The sequence below is a fragment of the Moschus berezovskii genome, chromosome 11 (genome assembly GCF_049115385.1).
Source record: "Moschus berezovskii isolate FMDL1 chromosome 11, NW_MosBer_1.0, whole genome shotgun sequence".
Taxonomy (NCBI): domain Eukaryota; kingdom Metazoa; phylum Chordata; class Mammalia; order Artiodactyla; family Moschidae; genus Moschus; species Moschus berezovskii.
In genome coordinates this window covers 44,293,612-44,319,067 of record NC_142470.1, presented here as the reverse complement: position 1 = coordinate 44,319,067, position 25,456 = coordinate 44,293,612, and the positions used below count along the sequence as shown (strand labels likewise).

At 35.7% G+C, this 25,456-nt stretch overlaps 1 protein-coding gene across 5 annotated transcripts in view; it reads left to right on the top strand.

Moving 5' to 3' along the window:
• Positions 1-25,456, top strand: part of AFTPH (aftiphilin) — a 75,091-nt gene that overhangs the window by 30,236 nt on the left and 19,399 nt on the right. For all 5 annotated transcript variants that reach the window (XM_055399175.2, XM_055399177.2, XM_055399178.2 and 2 more), the window contains 5 exons: positions 2,701-4,664; positions 18,269-18,420; positions 20,258-20,384; positions 20,793-20,849; positions 23,701-23,823. In XM_055399175.2, coding sequence (XP_055255150.2) covers positions 2,733-4,664; positions 18,269-18,420; positions 20,258-20,384; positions 20,793-20,849; positions 23,701-23,823 — 2,391 coding nt within the window. In that variant the 5' untranslated portion in view covers positions 2,701-2,732. The remainder of the gene's footprint in view (positions 1-2,700; positions 4,665-18,268; positions 18,421-20,257; positions 20,385-20,792; positions 20,850-23,700; positions 23,824-25,456) is intronic.

Below are 25,456 nucleotides of genomic sequence, written 5' to 3'. Positions count from 1 at the left end.
TATAATGCCGATTTCATAAGGTAAACAATTTAAAGTAGATATAATACAGTGGGATCTTTTTTCTTCTGACGTGCTTATTTCTCTCAGCACTGACCAGTCATTAACCTAAAGATCTTTTTGTATTCTGAAGCCATTTTCTGCTAACCAGCTATATGACTCAATAAAGTTGCTCATCAGTGAACCTTATTTTCCTCCTCTCTGAATTAAATTATGTGGTTTATAAGGCACCTTTTCTCTAAAACTGAAAGATCTTAAGAAATTTTATCCTGAGAGTTGAAAGAATTTATTGTTGTTATCTTGCAAAACTGGTTGAATTTTGTAGTAAACATTTTCCTCTTGTGTCTAACTTGACAACTGTGAGGATCAATTTATTGTTTATGGGCTGTTTTTATTCTAGGACTTTGATATTAATCTTCCCTTTCCTTTTACTGATAAGTCTGTCTTGTGACACTATTGACTGTTTAGTACAGAGGAAAATAATAACTCATACACAGATTCCATTTAAGAATTGAATGTGTAAAAAAAACGGAGATATCATAAACTAGCAGGCCTGGGAAGAGTTATTCAAGAAATGTGACTGTTATAATTGGTAGTTAGGAAAAAATTCACTTAGACCTTTGCTTTAGACCATATGCCAAAATAAATTGTAAATGTTTTAAATTAAAAAAAAACCTGTAAAGTAGAAGAAAATAAAAGTGAATATTTATTCAATTTAAAATTTAATCAATTTATTTTGCTTTTATTTAAAGCAAAATAATGAAGAAAACTACTAATGGAAAATCATTTTGACCCCTTAAAAATTAACTTGGGAAAACCAAGCTTATACCGTTAATTGCACCCTTACCATGTGACCCAGCCTTTGCACTTCCAAGTATTCATCTTGAAGAAATGAGAACTCATGTTCACATAACAGTCTGTACATAAATGTTCATAGCAGCTTTACTTGTAGCTGTAAAAATACTGAAAATAACCTAGATGTCTTACTTGGAGTAAATGGAAAAACAAACTGTGGCGACATCTATATAGTGGAATACTGCTTAGCAATAAAAAGGAATGAACTGTGGACACATACAACAACATGGATGGATCATCTTGAGGGCGTTAAGCTGAGTGAAAAAGCCAACTTCACAGGGTTACATATTACATAATTCCATTTAGATAACACTCTTGACATAGTAAAATTATAATGATGGAGAATAGATTAGTGGTTGCCAACAGTTTGGGTTTATGGAAGGGCATGACTATTTAGGGATTACACAAAGGACTTTATACCGATTAATATTATTGAACTATTTCTGCAACAATTCTAACCCCAATTATAGTGACAGTGAAATCTAATCTGCACATATGATCAGTTTCATAAAACTGTGCAGACACCCTAAGAAAGGAAAAGTGATGAAATCTAAACAAGGTCTATAGCTGATTTAATAGGTTATACGGATGTCAGTTTCAGGGTTTGATCATACTATTGTTGTTTACCATATTCTTACTGAGGGAAACTGGGTGAGAGCATATGTGAGAACTCTCTGTACTATTTTTACAACTTCTTGTGAGTCCTAAGCAATTTCAAAATGGAAAGTTATAAAAAATTAAACTATGGTATATTCAGGTAATGGAATATTATTCAGTACTTTAAGAAAATAAAGTTTTCAAGCTATGAAAAGACATGGAGGAAGAACCGTCAATACATATTACTAGGTGAAAGAAGCTAATCATACAGTATATACAAGCTACATACTCTGCAATTATAATTATATAACATTCTAGAAAAAGCAGAACTATGGAGACAGTAAGAAAATCAGTGGTTGCCAGGGTAGGGGAGAGGGACAGATGAATAGAGTAGGTGGAACACAGGATTTGGGGGACAGTAAAACTATTCTGTGTGATACTGTATTGGTAGATGCATGTCTTTATGTATTTTTCCAAACTCAGGTTGTATAGCACCAAGAATGAACCCTAATATGAACTATGGACTTTGGGTAATAATGATGTGTCAGTGTAAGTTCATCAGTTGTAACAAATATACCACTTTGGTAGAAGATGTTCATAACAGAGGAGACTATGCAAATTAATGGGGGTAGGATCCGTATGGGAAGTTTCTATATCTTCTGCTCAATTCTGCTGTGAACCTAAAGCTTCTCTGAAAAAATAAAGTCTTTAAAAACAGAAAAAATTAACTTCAGTCAGAAATAAACATTGAAAAGCAAATTGAGGAAAATATTTGCAGCCATTATTAGAGACAGAATTTTCGTTTTATTTATAAAGAACTCCTACAAATCCACAAGGCAAGCCCTGAGTCCCCAGTGAACTAGAAGGAGAGTCTGCGAGAACAAGCAAGTGCCCCCAGACTCTTATAGAGGTGCTTTTGTAAGTGTTCATTTGAAATTTTCTGGAATCCTCAGATTCAGTAATGTGCTACAATGCCTTCGGAAACATACACTGTAAAAGGTGTTTTGTTTGCCATTGTATTATAGCCGTGTAATCTTACCTAAGATAAAAATAGTTGGGGTTTTTTTTAGGTTTTTTAAAAAATTGATTTAATTTTTAATTGAAGGATAATTGCTTTACAGAAAAATAGTTTAAAAAATAAAAAGCAGATCACTGTAAATTTACACTGTTTTGAAGTTTCTTTGAGAGAATTCTGAATGACTTTGTTGTATGTAATCTGTTCCCTAAAAAGAAATCTTTTTTTTCCCCCAGGTGTAAATTAAGTATTTGAAAGCAATTGAACGATGGAGCCAGACATCATTCGAATGTACTCTTCATCCCCACCACCACTAGACAATGGAGCTGAGGATGATGATGACGATGAATTTGGGGAATTTGGTGGGTTTTCTGAAGTTAGCCCTTCTGGTGTAGGGTTTGTTGATTTTGATACACCAGATTACACTCGTCCCAAGGAAGAGTTTGTACCTTCAAACCATTTTATGCCAATTCGTGATTTCTCAGAAAATGCAGATAGCCTTACAAGCTTTAAGTCCATTAAAAATAGTAACGATAAGGACATCACTGCTGAACTTTCTTCTGCTGTGAAAGGACAGTCTAATGTTTTACTTTCTACCACCAGCAAAGAAATAATTTCATCTAAAAATTTAGATACTTCCATTGATGGCATAGAAAGTCCACAAGATTTAAATAAAGAAGTGGAGCAGAGACAGAATGTTGGAACACCTGAAAGTTTCTCTCCAGGAGATTTTAGAACTGATCTGAACGTTGTTCATCAGAACAAGCAGTTAGAGAGCTGCAATGGTGAAAAGCCACCTTGTCTGGAGATTCTAACAAATGGGTTTGCAGTGTTGGAAACTGTAAATCCTCAGGGAACAGATGATCTGGACGCTGTAGCTGATTCAAAAGGACGAAAGCCTCTTAGCACTCATAGTACTGAGTATAACTTAGACTATGCACCTAGTCCTGCTGAGGAATTTGCAGATTTTGCCACATTTTTCAAAAAAGAAAGGATACAACTAGAAGAAATAGGATGTGCAGTTTTAAATGATGAAGCACTAACCATTCAGGAAAACAATAAAATTAATAGAGTCAATGAACTGGATTCTATAAAAGAAGTATCTTTGGATAGAAGCTTTGATGATAAAGAAGACACTGCTGGAAAGGATCAGGTTTGTGTTTCAGAAATAAGCATAGCAAGTGACAGTGGTTTCAGCAGGGGAAAGCAAGGCCTCCCCACATTGCAACAAGATGAATTTTTCAATTCAAGTGTTCAGTCAGAGGCTTGGAGTTTGGCAGACCCAGCTGAAAATTCAGAAGCCAGTAGGAGAGAACAATGTAAAGCTGAGGAAAATCTTAATTTATCCACTTCTAAATGTGCTGACCTGTGCATGGTTTCTACTAAAACTTTGGATGCAGACGATGAAGTTGGTTCTTCCAAAGAAGAAATTCGAGGGTTTACTGACTCCCAGAGCCTCAGCTTTGATCCTACAGAAGAAAATGTTTTGGATGATTCTGTGAGTATAAAAAATGGTGATAGTAGTAATGACTTTGTGACTTGCAACGATACCATTGAGGATGATTTTGGTGACTTTGGCACAGCCAGTGGCACAACTCCACCTTTTGTTACTGCTGGCACACAAGATTCAATGAGTGATGTCACTTTTGAAGAGTCCTCAGAGCACTTTCCACATTTGAGTGAACCAGGTGATGACTTTGGAGAATTCGGGGAATCAAATACTGTCTCTTGCCAAGAGGAAATTATATTTACTGAGTCAGACCTAAAACAGACTTCTGATAGTTTATCAGAGGGATGCAGTTTGGCAAGAAAACCTACTGGGACAGGCACTGAACCTGTTTCAAAACTGGAAATTGGTCAAGAAGGTGAGTTTGGAGACTTTGATTCTGTGCCAAATATTCAAGATGACTGCAGTGCTTTTCAAGACTCTGATGATTTTGCGGACTTCAGTTCAGCTGGTCCTAGCCAGGTTGTAGATTGGAATGCTTTTGAGGATGGACAGAAAGATAGCTGTTCTTGGGCTGCTTTTGGAGACCAGCAAGCCACTGAATCTCATCATCGAAAGGAGGCCTGGCAGTCACATAGGACAGATGAAAAGGTTGATACTCCAGGAACCCCCAAAGTGCACAGTGTCTCCTTAGCAGCTTCCAAAGGAGCAGTTGCTGGTGGTCATTTACACGAAACAACCACTTCAGTTCAGGTATTTACTGATTTTTCTCTATTTTGTATAACAATGCTGTGGAGGTCTCTAATTCAGCTTTTCAAAAAACATTTTTTAATTGGGTACCTGTTAAAGGAGTCTCTTTATGATACATAATATTTGCCAGATTTGTAGATTAGTTACATGTTTCACAGTCACTTGGTTAACTTTAAAGAGACATTCCTATAATAATGCTTGGTAAGATTTTTCTTTATCTGTTTCTTTAATATTTATAGAAATTCATCAACTTAGTTTTTTGATAGATAAAAATACCACTTATGTAAAAATGCATTAATTAGCTAATGAATTATTCCAGCAAATCCTTCAGTTTCTACCTTAAGAGTGATTTTACAAGGTTAAACTAAGATTTAAACTTCAGGAAATAATCTCTTAATTTTGTCTAGACAAATTTTGATTGCAGACAAGAACAAACAGAATTTGAAACCTCAGTCTGTGCTGAAGGCTATAGGGACTTGAAGGTTAGAAAAAGGATTTGAAAAAAAGCAGATTTGGGCCTCAGAGTTGAATAGCTAATAAAAGACCTGGGGTGAGGCTGTGAGACAGATTAAGGGTTAGACCTAGAACAAGAGGGCTTCCCTGGTTGCTCAGATGGTAAACAATCTATCTGCAATGCAGGAGACCGGTGTTGTATCCCTGGGTTGGGAAGATTCCCCTGGAGAAGGGAATGGCTACCCACTCCAGTGTTCTTGCCTTGGAAAGCCCATGGACAGAGGTGCCTAGTGGGCTACAGTCTATGGGGTCACAAAGAGTAGGACACAACTGAAGGTTAGACCTAGGACAAGAAACAGCCATACCTTGACTTAATGTGACTGTTTATTTGCTTATAATTTCTTGCAAATGTATGTTTATGTTTACTTTTCTTAGGAATTAGCCTTGTCAGGGAGAATATTTTTACCCCTTAGACCTTGTCCTTTATCTTTTTCTGGTCCAGACTTTCAGAGAAGATTCATTAAAGGTTTATTTTGACCTAAAGTAGCCCCTAAAGTAGAGGTGCAGTATGTTATTTAGATTGTTCCGCAGTCCTGAGTTGTACCCTGTGCTACATTTAACCTTTCCTCAACCCTGGGAGTGTAGAATAGAGCATTTTCTTGAAAATCACTGCTTTTTATTGATATGTGTATTATTACCAAGTATTAACTTGGTCCACAGGCCTATTTTAAAGATACTGAGAATCAGAATCAACAAACTGATTCTTCAGTTATCTTTTGCCTAGCAAACAATTTTCAATTGAAAATATTTCCGGTCTGGTTAATTGAAATGGTTATACATCATTGCTTTGATATCTCTAATACATTAAGATAGTATAGAAATTATGGTACCACCCATTGGAGTGCACAGCGAATCACTTTTCATTTGACACTGAGTGTCTGAATAGCTTAATTTGCTAATTCAGTTATTACATGGTTTGGCTAATGTGTATTATTCCTGTTGAGTAATTCATTACTGAATTCATTATTGAGGCAGAAGCTTACCATTTTAAACAAAGAGTGAATTAATTATATAACACAAAGCAAAGACTATTGGTTTTTGACCTAATCCTTTCCGTTTACTTTCATCTTACTAGAGTATAGGGTGACACTGGCATTGGATGGTCTTTAATTTATAGCCTTAAAACTTTAAACATCATCATTATATAATGAATTTTTAAAGTATAGCCACTTTAGAAAGGATTTTTTTTGCAACCTATGAGCTGATTAAAGTTATTTATGTGTAATTTTATAACTGGATATACTAGGAGGAAATAAAGTACATGGGCTTTATGGAATCTTACAGATCTGAGTTCGAATCTTGACTCAGTGTCATACAGCATTATGATTTTGGACAAACTGCTTCTGAACTCAGTTGTCTGTAAAAAGGAGATAATATCTATTGCAGCAGACTTTTGTGAAGATAAAAGGGCAGTAAATCTTTTAATGAGTGAAAAAAATACACTGAAAAATAAGAATCCTGTAGTATGATTCTGTTTTGTAAAAATAAAACACAAATGGTATAGATATAGCAGGATGCATTGACTTCCTGAGATTTGTCTGGTTCCATCCTCAAGCTTTTCTTTTTGCTGAATGGGTTATGCAAAATGAGCAGAACTTGGAGATGGATGTTGGAAGGGAGAAACTGCTAGAAGTGGGACTAAAAGAGGAATTTGGAAAGGAATTGAGTTGGGGAGATGGAAAGTGACTTTCGTCCTTATCCTGCTATTGTGATGGATGCCTAGGACCTGTAGTTTCTTCCTTTTTCAGAATCTGCTGGAAATGCACATTAATCTAGTTCTCTTAGAGAGGAATAGATTTACTAATATTTATCTTAAAATCTTTATCCTACCTGCTACCATGTAATGGGGGACAGCACAGAAATCTTCACATACTAATGTAAACATTAGGGTTTTTTTTTATTGTAAGTTGTAAAACTTTGATTGTAGATTGAATCTTACCAAGATACAGCAATTCTGTCCTGAACAGAGTGCCATCAAATTGTACCTTGACAGAATGTTGTGAAAGTCTTTTGGAATTCAGAGCTCAGTTTGCAGTTAAGCAAACACAGGGAACAGTTCATTGTTTGTGAAGTCAGACAAATGGTGTAGTTGTTATTTCAAATTTCTTTGACTTTTCACTATGTAGGTGACATTGTTCAGGTCCCTATTTTTAGTACTTTCCTTTTTTCAGTCTACCAAAGGGATATCTTAACATTTTAATAAAGTATAGCTTCCCTAGATTGAGACAATCAATTATTGCAACCTTATTGCAATAATTTGTTACTTAGGGAAGAGTCTAGAAAAACTCTTTCAAATTTCTAAAATGTTCCTAGTCAACCCAATTCTCAAATGTGATTCCAGCAAGCCTCAGAGGGTTCAGGCCTTGATGTAAAAACCATAATGACCATTTATTGAGAAATATTTTTCCTCTTCAGTGAATATTTTTTTCTGAGAACCAGGAGTTCAGTTTATTTCATTTTTCTGTTAACATTCTTATAAATTGTAGAGAAAAGCAAATTAGTGATGTCTCTAGTGTACGAATTGGAAAAAGGTCAAAACTGTTTTTCACTTTTGGGGCTAAGATTTGAACAAAATAAAATGACAGTAATAAAAATCTCCTTACATTGAAAGCAGTGTTTTTTCAAAAGACCATTATGTGTATTAACAATTTTATTTTTTTTAATCTGTTAATGTTCTAGAAAGGAACCTTGATTGAAATATTCAAGATGCTTTTTCCCAGATATATGGTAAAGGCAATAATGTCATGAACACTGCATTAAATCCTGAGCTTTTGTAAAAATTTTAAAATGTTGCTCTGGGTGTTATTTGAGATTTTAGGTAATTGGGTTAAGTAATCTCTATATTATAAATTGGCTATAGAAAAGGAAGCTATGAATAATTTTATTTTATTAGCCATCTAATTGATAACACTACTGGGAAAATGTTATTAGAAGATTTATCTTGAGAGCTTTAAAAACTGAAAGCCCCAGAAAGGAAAAGAAGAGAATCACTAATACTTTGGCTTATGTTATTTTGAGATTCAGTTATTGGTTTGCTCAGCAGAGTCAGCATTCTCATACTGAGTGTAATGACATATTCACCTTCGTTTATTTAATCACCTGCCTGAGATTTGTGCAGGTTTTCCTTGAACTTATGACTGAAAACATAAGTAAGCAACAAAATAAAGAAATTAAGTAGTCAAAAGGTATAACCTTCCAGTTACAAAATAAATCAGTCTTAGAGATATAATGTATAGCATGGTGATCAGTTAGTAATACTGCATTTTGTATTTGAAAGTTGCAGAGAGAGTAGTTCTTAAAAGTTCTCATCACAAGAAAAGAAAAATATGTGACTATGGTGATCATTTTGTAATATATACATATATTGAACTATTCATAAGAAACATTATAAGTCAGTAACATCTCAATTTGAAAAGAAAGAGAGAAATTGAGATTTTAGGCCTTACAGCTCTTTGCTTGCTTGAAGTATTTGGACAGCAATTATTTTTGTTTTATTTCCTTCAGAAAATTTGAAATTCTGGTCTTTAATTCCAAAATAGAAATACTTTATTAGATTTATCCAGAAATTGTGCAAAAGCAGCATACCATCTTTTTAGAGCATAGGGAATTGGTTACTCTTCTTATATATCTTGAAGTTAGGGATTGATAAGTATACAATTGTAGATTGTACTTGATATCTTACTTAATATTTAATGATGGTAAGGCATAAGATATCCTCTTAAATGGAAGATTAAATTGCCCAGTGGATTTTATGTTTCTTCTAAACTTCCACTTAAGAACAAGACCTAATGCTATCAATATTAAAACTGTTGACACGATCTACTACTGTTTGTAAGGAAGAAAGGAAAACTAACTAGAAATATGTTGAAGGAATTTTAGAAATTTCCTTAAAAAATCAAGATACTTTAAAGGAGGTGTGCCTTTGTCTGGCCTAAGACCAAGATTCTAGGATCTTTGGTGATGGCATTATACACTCCTATGGAACTTTGTTGTTTTTTTTTTTTTTTTAAATTTATTTATTTTTGCTAATTAATTTATTTTTTATTGGAGGCAAATTATTTTACAATATTATATTGGTTGGTTTTGCCATACATTGACATGAATTCGCCCCGGGTTTACATAAGTTCCCCCTCCTGAACCCCCCTCCCACCTCCCTCCTCCCTTTATCCTCCCTCTGGATCATCCCCGCATGCCAGCCCCGAGCATCCTATAACATGCATTGACCCTGAACTAGTGATTCGTTTCACATATGACAACATACGTGTTTCAGTGCCATTCTCCCAAATCATCCCACCCTCACCCTCTCCCATAGAGTCCCAAAGACTGTTCTATACATCTGTGTCTCTTTTGCTGTCCCGTATACAGGGTTATCATTTGCATCTTTCTAAACTCCATATATATGCGTTAGTATACTGTATTGGTGTTTTTCTTTCTGACTTACTTAACTCTGTTCCTATGGAACTTTGAATGAGAGTTTCAATACACAATCTCTTTATATACCCCAGTATAGTCATTTATACAAAACAGAGGTGTATTAGTCAAAGATTCTCCAGAGAAATAGGACCAGAGAGTTGGATGGATAGATGCATGCATGCATGGAGAGACAGACAGACCAATTTTTTTTAAGGAATTGGCTCATGCAGTTACGGAGTTGATCATGGACATCCTAAGATCTACAGTCCACAAACTGTCTTCAATTGATTGAAGGCCATCCATATTAAGGAAGACAATCTGCTTTACTTAGTCTACCAATTCAAATGTTAATCTCATCCAGCAACATCCTCACAGATATATCTAGAATAATGTTTGACCAAATGTCTGGGCACCTCTTGGCCCTGTGAAGTTGATGCATAAAATTAGCCATCACAAGAGGGAATACCATATGTCCATATATAGCTTTCAGGATTTTTGGAAAACCTGTAACCTGTTTGTAACTGAGCCATATCAGCTGAGAAGCTCTGTATTAGGTAGTATGACTTACTAGTGTCAGTGAATAAAGTGAAATGATTGCTTGTATACCCGAGGGCTTTCTTCCTCTAAACCCAGATGTGGAGATAGGACAGAACTGGGAGTGAGTATAATTCAGACTTAGTGCTTTGACCTCATTGATGAATTAAAACATTTGGTAATCATTTTTGCTTTCCCAGAAATCCTGTATGGGTTGAAGAAAATAAAATATAGAGACATTCAAGGTAATAAAAACCCTAATACATCTTTCCTAATAGGAAAACAAATATATGAGAAATGAGAAAATTGGGAAAGATAGAGAAATCCTATAAAAGCCAGTGAACCTTTGGAAAGTAGTGTAGCCATGACCACATATTTTTGTGAGCCCCTTCCCCATAAATTGTGTTTTATAACTTGGTATAAAAATGAGTATGCTAATATTAACTATTAAAATGTTCTCATGAACCCTTAAAATTTTTGTGGACCCCAGGCCCTGTGCCTACTGCAGAAGTTGGTCCTGGTTATAATACAGTTCAGTCCAGTAGCTCAGTCATGTCCAACCCTTTGTGACCCCAGGGACTGCAGCACACCAGGCCTCCCTGTCCATCACCAATTCCCGGATCTTCCTCAGACTCATGTTCGTAGAATCAGTGATGCCATCCAACCATCTCATCTTCTGTCGTCCCCTTCTCCTCCTGCCTTCAATCTTTCCCAGCATCAAGGTCTTTTCCAGTGAGTCAGTTCTTCGCATCAGGAGTTTCAGCTTCAGCATCAGTCCTTCCAGTGAATATTCAGGACTCATTTCCTTTAGGATTGACTGGTTTGATCTCCTTGCAGTCCACGGGACTCTCAAGACTCTTCTCCAACACTGCATTTCAAAAGCATCAGTTCTTCAGCACTCAACTAACTTTATAGTCCCAACTCTCATATACATGACTACTGGAAATACCATAGCTTTGACTATACGGATGTGTCGGTAAAGTAATGTCTCTGCTTTTTAATATGCTGTCTAGGTCAGTCATAGCTTTTCTTCCAAGGAGCAAGTGTGTTTTGATTTCATGGCTGCAGTCACCATCTGCAGTGATTTTGGAGCCCAAGAAAATAAAGTCTGTCACTGTTTCCATTGTTTCCCGATCTATTTGCCATGATGTAAAATATATTATTGATACCTAAAAATCAAGGCTCTGGAGTCACCCTCCTAGATTCAGATCCAGGTTCAGCACTGACTTGCATTAGCTACTTCCCTGAACCTGAGATGTAGAGAACAGTAATAGGGCTTACTTCAAACCTCATAAAGATAAAATGAAATTGTACATGTGAAGGTGCTTAGCACAGTGTCTTGCACATAACAAGTGTTCAATAAATGTTAGCTATTAGTGAATAATCTCAGAAATGCATTTCTTAAAAATGGCCTTAAAAAGGTGCAAGAAACTGTGTTGCCAACTGTTTTGGTGAATAGCAGACTTGAGAGTCCCTTGTACTGCAAGGAGATCCAACCAGTCCATTCTAAAGGAGATCAATCCTGGGTGTTCATTGGAATTACTGATGCTAAAGCTGAAACTCCAATACTTTGGCCACCTCATGCGATGAGTTGACTCACTGGAAAAGACTCTGATGCTGGGAAGGATTGGGGGTGGGAGGAGACGGGGACGACAGAGAATGAGATGGCTGGATGGCATCACTGACTCTATGGACATGAAATTGAGTGAACTCCGGGAGTTGGTGATGGACAGGGAGGCCTGGCGTGCTGTGATTCATGGGGTTGCAAAGAGTCAGACACGACTGAGCGACTGAACTGAACTGAACTGAACTGAAAAGGTAATAGGCAGATGAGAATTTGTGTAGGATACCCCTAGCTGGCTTATATACTCATCTGTCAGGCTATTTTGAGAGTGAAACTGCTGCTTCTGGCTAGTTTCCCTTCTCAGAATAGTTTTGACAAGTAGGAATTCTGAGCACAAGTGCACTTCTCTGTAAGTAGAAGACTTTGTCCCTTGGCTTCCTAGCACTGGACACAACAGAGAAAATAAAAGGGAGCCTGGTACTTGCCTGGAAGAGCATTTGACTTTGAACCCCACATTTGTCAGAGCCCAAATTTCTTTAAAGGTTTAATGGCCAGATGTGCTGCTGTTTGCAGGCTGGAATTTGATATATATTTGAACTGACAAACATGGCTGAGTCACCAGTTTCCTAATTCTAAATTCAAGAGAGAACTGATGGTTATTTTTCCTCTTTGAAGTTGAAGGGATTTGAAATTCAAGTAACTGGAGTGGGTAGTTTTTTATTTAGTTGCTATTATTTACTGTTATAACCTCAGCTAACTAGTATGCTAAATGTGTGTGTACTTTTTTTTTGTTACCATCACATTGATTAAGAGTGCAACACTGACTCTTTAGTAAAAATTTACAGTTTGTTAGAAACTAAATTATAGTGTTAGATGAATAATTTGCTCATGTATAGTAGACTAAATCAAAGTTTAAAAAATATTTCACTTTATTGACTGAGGCTGTTGGCATGTATTAAATTACCTTGGCTGACAGTGTTGAGGGAAAAATTGCATATATTTAAAAATAATTAAAATTATTTGATAATCTTTAAGACAAAAACCTGAAACCTTTAGCAGTATCAATCTTGCTCAAAATAGCAGTGAGTTTTTTAAAATTTAGTGTCTGATTACAGTGTTTTAGAAAATCCTTTTTTTTTTTTTAAGAAGTTTATCTGCCTGATCACTGAAGAAGCTATTCTTGTGGTAGGTTAGTTTCTCTTCTTCTGGCATTAATGTTATATTCTTATACCTCTTCTACTAAGTTATTTGGACTATGTTCCATCACATCTTTGAACTTTATTGTGCTTCTTGGGAAGTAAAGCACTTAACACACCTAACGTGTGGTTTACACTCTTTGTATTTAATAATATGATCAAGATTTAAGTCACAAATGCCAACTATCAACCAAAATGTTCACCATTTTTCAAAATTTAAAATCCCCAAGAAGTAGCAGTAACAAGTTCTGTTTATATAAGCAGCGGTTAATGACAGATATTTTTACTTAGGTACTTATCTCCTAACTTGATAGGAAGAACTTGGGGAGCACACAAAAGATTTGGTTATTTAATTTCTTATTACAATATGGTAGTTCAGTTCAGTCGCTGAATCATGTCCAACTCTTTGCGACCCCATGAATCACAGCACGCCAGGCCTCCCTGTCCATCACCAACTCCCGGAGTTCACTCAAACTCATGTCCATCGAGTTGGTGATGCCATCCATCCATCTCAGTCTCTGTCGTCCCCATCTCCTCCCGCCCCCAATCCCTCCCAGCATCAGTCTTTTCCAGTGAGTCAACTAATATGGTGGAAATTGATATAAATTGAGACTAGTATTTTAATTGTGATATAGAATATTAAATAGCGGTAGAGAAATAGCCTTAGTGAGATTTGAACCTAGTTTTGACATTTATTTTATTCCTTGGCATGCCTTTTTGTCTGTATGTGTCATCTGTGTAACAACAGTAGTCATAAAAGCTATAACTTCTTGAGCACACACTGAGTGTCAAACAGTCACTCCTCTAAATTATTATTCACCCTGTGAGGTAGGCCCTGACAGCTTCCGTTTATAAACTCTGAAACTGAGTCTCAGCCCCTTGGGTCCACAGTTCTCTACTGAAGTATTATAATTACATCAGCCATTTACTTACTGAAATTAACTAGTAGTAAATGAAATTTGGCATTGTTTATTACCATGAACAAGATGTAGCCCTTTTAGCATCAAACTGGTCTTGTGGATAGTTAAAACAATATACTTTAAAAAATAATGATATTATCTATATGGGGAATCTAGAATATGATACAAAAGATCAGATCAGATCAGTCACTCAGTCGTGTCTGACTCCCCGCGACCCCATGAATCACAGCACGCCAGGCCTCCCTGTCCATCACCAACTCCCAGAGTACACTCAAACTAAAGTCCACAGAGTCGGTGATGCCATCCAGCCATCTCATTCTCCGTCGTCCCCTTCTCCTCCCGCCCCCAACCTTTCCCAGCATCAGAGTCTTTTCCAGTGAGTCAACTCGTCGCATGAGGTGGCCAAAGTATTGCAGTTTCAGCTTTAGCATCAGTCCCTCCAATGAACATTCAGGATTGATCTCCTTTAGAATGGACTGGTTGGATCTCCTTGCAGTATAAGAACCTATCTACAAAACAGAAACAGACTCATAGAGAACAGACTTCTGACTGCCAAGAAGGAGGGAGGGAAAGAGATGGACTGTGAGTTTGGGGTTGGTAGATACAAACTATTTACATTTAAAATGGATAAACAACAAGGTCCTAATGTATAGTACAGGGAACTATACTCAACATCCTGTGATAAACCATAATGGAAAAGAATATTTTTTAAAAATGCATATGTGTGTATGTATACCTGAGTCACTTTGTTGTAAGTCAGATTGGCACAACATTGTAAATCAACTATACTTTAATGTACAGTATAATTTTAAAAAGTAAAATGTTAGGAAATTTAGCTTTAATCAAAATCTTTGTTAATTCTATTAGCTGCTTTCTTGTTAACTGTTAAAGAATTCCTCCTTATGGTGGGTGGTACTGTTCAGTTAGTGGATTCTGGTTATTTGAATCTTCATTTAAAATTTTTGGCTCTACCTCAGGGATCAGCAAACTATGGCCTAGGAAACATCTGTCCTGCTGCCTATATTAGTAAATAAAGTTTCATTGCAACACACCCACACTTATTTGTTTATGGATGGCGTGCAATACAAAATATATTCACTGTCTGACTGTACAAAGAAAAAAATCTGCCAACTCCTGCTCTACCTCATTCAACAAAAAGATTTGAAGGAATTGACTTGTCATATCTAATCCTAAAGTCATATGGAACTTTCCTTTAAAATTTCCATGTAATTTTATTCTTTATGAAAAAAGGTTGGGGAAGAAGTTTATAAAGTTTAAAGCAAAGTTTAAAAGTGGTTAGGTTTAAATAACAATCTGTTTCTTCAATACATTCTACTGATGGGAGGATTTGCTCACTAGTATAGCTAAGACCCTGGTGACTCAGATGGTAAAGAATCTGCCTGCAATGCAGGGGACCTGGCTTTGATCCGTGAGTCAGCAAGATCCCCTGGAGAAGGGAATGGCTACCCACTGCAGTATTCTTACCTGGACAGTCCTTGGATCATAAAGAGTCAGACACGACTGAATGACTAACACTTTCATACATAAGACCTGGTAGTTACATTTAATGATTGATCAAAATGATTAAATTGCTTTGAAATCCTTTCTTTTATCCCTAGAGAGATATATATTTTTTCTATCCCATTAAACGGTAACAAAAAGGATACAAGAAGATTCTGTTTTAGTTTACAGAGAAATAAAATTTGGTCATGTGTGAGTTTTTGTTTACCTTCCCTGCCCAGGAGGAGCCAGTGCTTATTATGTTTCCAATTAGATGGTTATCTGATCCCTTTAAAAGTAATGTCTGTCCATTCCCTCTGTTGAAGCGAGTAAGTGTGGGTCCCCTTGACACACTCAAGTTTCACAAGCCTTGGGATCTTGAGTCTACTCTTTACTGTAGGTTTCATAATTGATACTGAGAACCTTTTCCCATATCACACACATGAATATAATGAAGGTGTTAGACTAACTTTTGTAGAGATGCAAAAGAGTACCCTGAGACTAATTATGCAGCATTAAGTTTTTTGCTCTGATAAAAGTTTTCAAAAGAGATTTTGCTTTGGAAAATAGGTGTATGAAAGTTTTCCCGTTTGCTTTTCATCTTCCTGTTTGCTGACTACACTAAACAACAGAAATCAAGCATTAACTTGTTTTTGTTACTTGGCAGAAAGTACCATCATTTTGTGGCATTTTTCTTGTACAGTGAGTGGCATTTCAATGGTACATTTAATCTTGCAGTAAGCTTTAACCTAACATTTTGTATTCCTGGTTGGTGTTTTAAGTAGTAAGGTGAGCTAAGTTGAAAATATTTTACGTGTATCTGAAATAAAGTTAGGAAAGTGGGAATAAATGTTCTTGTAGGTTGCACATGTAGATGAAACCTACTAGTACCCCCAAAATCTAAGTTAGTCTAAATACAACAAGTTTCAATCAAAAAAATACTCCAAAATGCCAATGTTCTCAGAGAAAATACTCTAGGGAGTATGCAAGCTTTGCTTGGGAGTGTACTATTCAAAACCCCAGACAGATATATACACCATAGAAGAGTAGAGAAATGGAATATCTAAAAGATAACACAGACCATCAAAAATGACAAATGAGCTGTTAAATTTCTTAGTCATAATGGACATTCTTTCCCCCTTTGTTTGTTCTATTAGCAGCAGAGATATTTCTGAAAGGTTTTCACAATAAGGTCATACTGTATAGCACTGGGGACTATATTCAATATTCTGTGACAAACCATAATAGAAAAGAATATATATGTGTGTGTATATATATATAATGCGTATGTATAACTGAGTCACTTTCCTGTACAGAAGAAATTAACATATAAATCAACTAGCACAAGCTGGAATCAGGATTGCCGGGAAAAATATCAATAACCTCAGATATGCAGATGACACCACCTTTATGGCAGAAAGTGAAGAGGAACTAAAGAGCCTCTTGATGAAAGTGAAAGAGGAGAGTGAAAAAGTTGGCTTAAAGCTCAACATTCAGAAAACTAAGATCATGGCATCTGGTCCCATCACTTCATGGGAAATAGATGGGGAAACAATGGAAACAGTGTCAGACTTTATTTTTTGGGCTCCAAAATCACTGCAGATGGTGACTGCAGCCATGAAATTAAAAGATGCTTGCTCCTTGGAAGGAAAGTTATGACCAACCTAGACAGAATATTAAAAAGCAGAGATATTACTTTGCCAACAAAGGTCCATCTAGTCAAGGGTATGGCTTTTCCCGTGGTCACGTATGGATGTGAGAGTTGGACTGTAAAGAAAGCTGAGTGCTGAAGAATTGATGCTTTTGAACTGTGGTGTTGAAGAGTCCCTTGGACTGCAAGGAGATCCAACCAGTCCATCCTAAAGGAGATCAGTCCTGGGTGTTCACTGGAAGGACTGATGTTGATGCTGAAACTCCAATACTTTGGCCACCTGATGGGAAGAGCTGACTCATTTGGAAAGACCCTAATGCTGGGAAAGATTGAGGGCAGGAGGAGAAGGGGACGCCAGAGGATGAGATGGCTGGATGGCATCACCGACTCAATGGACATGGGTTTGGGTGGACTCTGGGAGTTGGTGATGGACAGGGAGGCCTGGCATGCTGCGGTTCATGGGGTCACAAAAAGTCAGACACAACTGAGCGACTAAACTGAAGTGAACTGATAAATCAACTATACTTCAGTAAAAAAAAAAATTTTATTTTAAAAATTTAAAATATTTTCCAAATTCAAGTGTTCGTGTTTAGGTTCTGTTCAACTATTATATAATAGCATAACACTTTTGCCAGCATCCAGTCTTAGTGTTTTAAGTAGAGAGTATGTGAGTGGTAGTAAGAAACACCCCAGTGTAGTGGAAAGAATATGAATATTGTCTGGGTTTTTTGGTTTTGTTTTTGCTTTGGGAAGATAATTCAAACTTTGATTGCTTTCTCATTGTATAATGGGTAATAATTTCTTCTTTGTAGAATTTTGTAGTCAAGGTAATGTTTGTAAAGTGACAGGCATAATGCTTGGTGTGTCACTATATTCATTTGTCACCGTTGTATCACCACAATTATTTTAAAGTGTTCTGTGAGTAGTTATCTTCCCTGGTGGCTCAGACAGTAAAGCGTTTGCCTACAATGCAGGTAGACCAGTTTCAGTCCCTGGGCCTGCAAGATCCCCTGGAGAAGGAGATGGAAACCCACTCCAGTACTCTTGCCTGGAAAATCCCATGGATGGAGGAGCTTGACAGGCTTCAGTCCATGGGGTTGCAAAGAGTCTGACATGACTGAGTGACTTCACTTTCTTTATTTATGAGTAATTATGCTTCTTTCACTTGGTGTTTCCTGTATCTGTCTAGTAGTTCCTCCACCCCTTAGCAGTGGACAGAATATTGGTCTGTGGGTGTGTCTATATTAATGATAAAGCTGTGACATTGTTAAAATTATGAAAGTGAAAATAAATTTTTGGGGGGTGTTTTGATGCAGACAGCTTTACTAAACCGCCTGGAGCGAATTTTCGAAGCATGTTTTCCTTCCATATTTGTCCCTGATACTGAAGAAGAAGTTACTTCCCTGAAGCACTTGCTGGAAACAAGCACCTTGCCAATAAAAACAAGAGAAGCCTTAGCTGAAAGTGGGTAAGTAGTAGACACTTCTTAGGTCTACTTGTATATTTGTTAGTTTCACTGTTCTAATTATTATAAGGTTATCTAAGCTTATCTTAAACTGTTAGGGTTCTAAAACATGAACTTGTTTAAAAAATCATATTGTGCCTAAAGATGTAATTAAAAAATCTCTTTACGTCTCCACTTTTGAGCTGGTTTTTTTTTTTTTAATTTCTAAAGCACTATTCTATTCAGTCAAATTTTTATATATTATTTTTTGATTTCCTAGTATGATAGATGAGAATTTAGATCTTACATCTGCTGTTTTCCTCCCTTCATGTTCACAATATGCTTATGTCATAGTTTTTGGTTAAATTGTTATTTGTTATTTTCATTATTATGATCATGTAAATAGTGTTCAAAGCTAAGTCACTATTCTTTTATAGTACACTTTTTTCCTGGATTTAATGATTTCCTCTTTTGTTTTAAACTCACTAAATCTGTCCCTACCCTCGAATAGCCTGTTAATACAATTTTACTTGTGATAAGACCTATCGAACTGGCCAATCCATTTTTAACCTGGAGTCTTCCATCTTCCAGTTCCTTCCAATCTAGAATAGATCAGTCTAGGCCTCCTATCACATGTTGTCTTGGGACTTCCCTTCAGTTAAATCCCGTTTTGGTGAAGCACATCCTCTAATAGCCTCCTTGGGGGGTAGATGGTGGGGGCGGGGAAGAAAACGTTCCCACGAAGTAAAATTTTACTTTATTCTACCCCCACTTCACATTTATAAGTTAGAGTCTTTCATTGCTGGTGTTTTGATGTTTTACAGTGAAGTATCTTGCTGTGGGTCTTTTTTCATTTATCTGACGAAGTACTAAGCACAGCCTTTCAATCAGGAAGCTTCTGTTCTTCAGCATTGAGCATTTGCCTGACAGTGCCACCTACCTTCCCTCCAGTGCCTCTGTTTTCTCTCTGAAACTGCTATTAATTTTTAGATGTTAGAGGGCCTAGATTGACTTTCTAATTTTAATTTCAAAGTTATTCCTAGATGCTTCTCTTATATTTCATTACTCACCACCTCTGGAGTCAGTATTTCTTAATTTCATTTAAGATGAATATTATTTTTGCTTCTTGACTTGTTTTGGGGTGATTTCTGAGAATAAAAGGAGATAAAAAGATTGATGTTTTGCCATCTTTAAACCATTTAGATATGTTTTTTAAAAATATGCTAGCTGTACAGATAGTTCATACTCTTAGACCCAAGAGATTCATTCTAAGGAAATAACAGAATTCTACAGTAAACACACTATAAAATACAGGAAGATATTCTTGCCTTACTAGCAATGGGAGCCAATAGTAAAAACACTTAAAACTGTAGGATTGTGGCTAAATAAATGATGATGCATCTGTCTAATAGGACATAATAAACCATTGAAAAAGGTACATATGTAGATAAGGAAATGCTTAAAGTCAAAAAAGAATACAGAACTTTTTGTATGCTGTAATTGGAACTGTGTTGGGGGGGTCAAGACTCAAGGAGAAAACATTAAATAGCTCTAATAAGATGGTGAAGTGCTCAGTGATTTCTATCCTCCTTTTAAATGCTTTTGTTTTAAAATTAAATAAGAAGAACATACAGGCTAAATTTTTGCTTGATAGTTTCAGATGAGTTTAACTTAGTTACTTTCCTAATGACTAAATGTTGGCTCTTGATTTCATTCAGGTGATAGGTATATATATACTCATGTTAGACACAAGATTAACTGGAATGTATAATATTTTATTGTCACTTTAAAAGTAGAGTTCATGGTGAAAGCTACTGAGTAACCCATTGTTGGTGGCTTCATTGTGTTGTGACCTTTGCAGGGAACTGCTGGATGTGTGGACTGAACTACAGGACATCCATGATGCACATGGCTTGAGATATCAGTGGGGTGGCTCCCATAGCAACAAGAAACTTTTATGCTCCCTGGGAATAGACACCCGAAACATTGTAAGTTTATTACTACCTTAGAAAATCCTTTAATCAACTTATGGATGTTTTTAAATTCTTTCATACCTCTGTACAAATTATGATAAACTAGGTTTCTCAGAAAAATAGATATTTGTTTAAATGTTCAATTATTTTAAATATGCCAACTTCTAAGTGTAAATCTATCTAGATTTTTCTCTGAAATTTCTCATCTTTAGAAAAAGATGTTTTCGTGTTTTTCCTTAACTATGAGATGAAGGAATTGGGCTAGAAGATCAAAAATATAACTCCATAAGGGCAATTTAACAATTTCTTCAATTTTTCACTCACAGTGTATATAATAAAGCATTATAAGAGTATTTTGGAAACTGTTTCATTGTATGACAAATCATTCTCTAAATACATATTCTTTCTCTCATACATATGTAGCTCTTCACGGGCAATAAGAAGCAACCTGTTATAGTGCCCATGTATGCAGCAGGATTGGTAAGTACAGTGATGCTTTTGCATGTATTTATTATTGTTGCATTTATTCTGTAAAATCATCTTACATAACATGACATGGAAAGTGTATTTTAAGGTATGGTGTGGACCATTAAGAGAATAAATACAATAATATCCTTTTTTGATCTTATAAATCCCTTCAAGTCCTGATCTGAGGACATTTTTCTGTATTTATTATAGACACTTTTAGTACTACTAGTGTTTATAACTTTTGTAAAATTCACCTTTGGAAGTCTCTCTATTTTAATTTGCTCTTAAAAAGAAGAAACTGAAATATCTGAAGCCTTAGATATCATTTGTTTAAATGCATTTCTGATTATTTTTAAATAATGCAATGTTGAAGCCATGGATATATACAAAAGGTTAGAGATAGCAAATTATAACAAATGAAAATGAGCCAGGACCCATAATTGGTCCTTAGTTTTTCCATTAATGTTTTAAACATGTTAAATTTTGTTTTTTCAGATATGCCAGGTAGTCCAGGAAAACTGAGGAATTTTCATTCTGTACCTTATCAAGACTCAGTCACATTTTAAAGTTTGATGTGTTGGTGGTTTTTGGCATGCTTTGAGTTATTGGTGCATAAAAATGTCCTGTCTATTAAACTAAAAATATTTTTAAATTTTTTCACCAATAACTTGAAAATAAGGAAAAAAAATACTATGTTTAAGAAAGAAAGAAAAAACAACTAAGGAACACTTGGTATGGAATTTAAATTTAAAAACCCTTTATGTGCCTGTGAAAATGAATTTGCTGTGGAACTTGACCTTATTTTAATCTGCAAACTTCTCTATGAATAAGCTCTAATTATTGTTACTGAACTGAAATTTTGGTTTGTTTTGTTTTTGTTGGTTTGTTTTGTGAGATTAGACAAAAGCTTCTTTGTTTGAGCTTTTTTAAAAAATCAATTTCTGCTCCTTTGTGAATGGTTATCTTGTATTTTCAAAACACCTTGATCATCCCTACTTTCTTTTATGTTGTAGGTAAATGTAGTCCATAATGTTTCTTTAACTTTTTGGTTATTTGGATCTCTTTTCTCAAAAAGTAGCTTTCCAGAGATTGTTGGTGGTGTTATTGTCACATTCTGAATAGGAAGTAGGAATTTAATTTGTGGGCACTTTCATTCTGCATGTTGGGGACAGTAACCTATTTAATGCTTCTGTGTTAGACTCAGCACATTAGACAATTTTTTAAGTTTTATGAAGAGTTAAAGACTCATATCTATGCTTTTTCCCCTCTCTTAATTACAACCTTTTATTAGTAATGTATTTCTACCATTTTTGTAAGCTTTTAATACCAAAGTTGTTTTAGTGATTATATCCTCTCCTCCCTCTTTTTGATGCCTTATTTAGAAGCATTCGTTTTCATGTCTGATTTATCTGATTTCAAATTTTAATGATACCTGAATTTTTTCTATAGTGCTTTTTTACACACATGAAATGTTCAATATCTTTTGATCTCACTTGGAGGAATAGTACCTGAAGTAGTCATTTAAGTCACTGGTTCTGAGACTTTGATGTGTATTAGAATTGCTTGGAATACTTGTTTAAAACAGAATGCTGGTCACCACCCCCTTAGTTTCTTACTCCAGGGTAGAAGAAGTTCCCAGATGATAGAGGAGCTACTGATGGGACCACTTTGAGAACCACTGGTTTTAGGGAGAGTTCACATTAAAAAAGTTGGCTAAGACTAGAAATGGTTTACCCAATGCATGGAGTCTTTCTAGAAGGGCACACACCTTTATAATGTATATGACATTGAATTAGACCATGAATTTATTTTCATTTTTCAAGATGCTGGATTAAAGCCTTTCATGTGTACTGTTGTTAAGAACTATTGATATATATGTAAATTATTTATTTTAGCTTATGCTCAATTTTATGAAAGTAGGAGGATTCTCCTGAAAGCTTTGTTTTGAGAAATGTATAGATTCTAACTATAAGATAATTGTTAGACTTAGCAGCTTCCCCACTCCTCCCCTCCACCACCACCCCGCTGTAAAAGGAGACTTTATCTGGTTGATAACTATTCAAGAGCTTGTCAAGTTATTATTCTAAAATTTGTAAAAGCTTGGGCCTTCTTTCATGCCAGTAACTTGGCATGAAAATAATGCATTATTTTTAGTGTTTGGAAGAAGACAGACACAAAGTGCTGATTTTTTTTTTCTTCTTTGCTTCTACACCCATCTTGAATGTCTTTCTCTCTTATTGAAAGAGTGTGTTAGATTCATAACATGCCTAGTGGAACATATAAGATGTTTTCCCCTCTGAAATGACTGTGCCTCTGCTTTGCCAGTCCAAAGAATTAAGGCTCCCATCCTGTAGTGAGCAAGGACCAGACAGTAAGTTCACGTTGTAGCATATGGATGTCATCACATTGTATGGTGTGTTTTAGAATCCACTCCCACCTCTCCAAGTACTGCCATGGTGTAATGTGTATGAAGAGTGCCCTTTCCTGCAGTTTTACGTCTGAAACATCAGAACAGTATTGGATTCTCAGGACATGGATGTAATATACTGTTTCGCTAGCCACTTCCCCTCCCTCACCATTCCATGTGTTTGTGCATTTGTGTGACAGTAATAACCAGGCCCTCTAACGCAAATCCAGTTTAAAGTGCAAGGTCTTGTTTCAAAAAGTTTGGATTACAAAGGTATTATTATGAAATATTTCCCATTAGAGTGCTGTAAGATTTTCACTAAACAAAATTTAAGACTAGTTCCTTTTTGTCTTCAGTACTTTCCAAATGACCTATGTTCTTTCTGCTAGATTAACTTCCTTGTGAAGTTTATGGGCTGATCCTTCCCCCAACTAATAGCTAATATGCTTTTCTCAGGGTATGTTAGAGCCTACCAAGGAACCACTGAAACCACTATCTGCTGCAGAAAAAATCGCTTCCATTGGTCAGACCACCACTATGTCACCAGAAATGAACACATGTACATCTGACCAATTCCAGGTAAAAATATCTGGATGTATATAGATATATTTGTGCATGTATGTACACATATGTCCACATACATTGTTGTTTCCCTTAATATATAACTTTTCATTTTAAAATATTTTAATAATTTAGTTTCACGATAGCTGTGATTTCAGTTCTTATTAACATCCTTTGAAATACAATGAGAAAATTCTCTTTCATTTTAAAAAATAGAAAAGACAGTTTGAAAATTGGCTGGTTGTAGGTAAGTCCTTTAAACCTATCTAGGCCTTAGTCTTTTTACCTATAAAATAAGAACTTTGAAGCAAGCAAAAAATCGCTTACAGTTGGTACATTGTATGTTCATTATTACTGACACATAAATCTGGTAAGTGCTGGATTTTCAAAAAAAAGAAAACATTGCATTTATACCAGCTCTTCAAGTCTGCCATTATGTGTTTTTCCTGAAGCTTGCAAAAATTTTATAAATTTTATAAATTTGTAAAGTTATAAAATTTAGGTGTGTTATTACATCAGTAACTGTTGTTTTAAGAGTTTGAATAAAGCTGTTAAGTTGACAATGATACAGCCTTTAACAAAATACTGTATGGATTAAGAAAAAAAAGAAGGCTTTCTTACCCTTCTTACCCTTTACTTCTTTGGCACATTTAAGCACATTTAAGCACAAATCATATTTCAGTCAAATATATTTAATATTAAAGCCCTTCCTCTCACTTTTTTCCTGGGAGAACATAGCTTACTTGGGTTGCTTCCTTTTTTGACATCAAGTTAGCAACTGACTCAGTGCAGGTTAAAATTGTTTTTTTAAATATTAATATTCTTAATGAACATTGCCATTTCTAAAATATATTCTTGCTGTGTTTGTCATTTCTTAACCTTAAATATCATCACTAATTATGTCTAACACAAAAATACATGTTTGGACACCCTTTCCCAAGATGTGTTCCACTGAACACTATTCCCCAGAACTGCTTCACTAAAGAAGATTTTGGCAAATGCTTTTGTAAAGCAGGTTCCTGCCTTTTCAGGTGTGTTTCAAGAAACATGTAATATTACTGCTGTGTACCACTGTGGTTTATACTTGAGCTGAGCTTCAACGTCCCTCTAAATCCAGTTGATTACTGCCACTGAATTTGTGGGCGTGGAGACCTAATGCATAAAATGCCTGGCCTTATTGATTGGGCAGTAGGCACAGTGCCTTGGGCAAAATATCTCAGTAGGCTGAATCTGTCCTTAGCTCTCTTCCTTTCATTGGCTATATATTGCCCTCTGGCTATCAGCTGTTCTCACGGGCCTGCCATGTCTGTACAGATTCCAGAATTACAGCACATTCTCACTTCTGCCTCAGTCAGCATTCTTATTCCTATAGTGCTAGGTGTTAGGAAAGTAATTTGAATAACTGCCTGGTATGTTTTCTGGAAATAGAGCAGTTCTTAATTTGAGCCACTTGTCGTTACTTTTCCTTGCCTCCTCTTCTCCATCCAACCACTTCCATGTATTACAACCCCATAAGCTATTGCTTATTTTATTAGTTAGCTATCACCTGTCACTTTTGCCTAGTCATATCTCTATATAATATAATTATAGACTTGATTAAAAGTCTAGATAACCTAATAAAAAGCATGTGTGTTAATTTTTTTAATTTTCA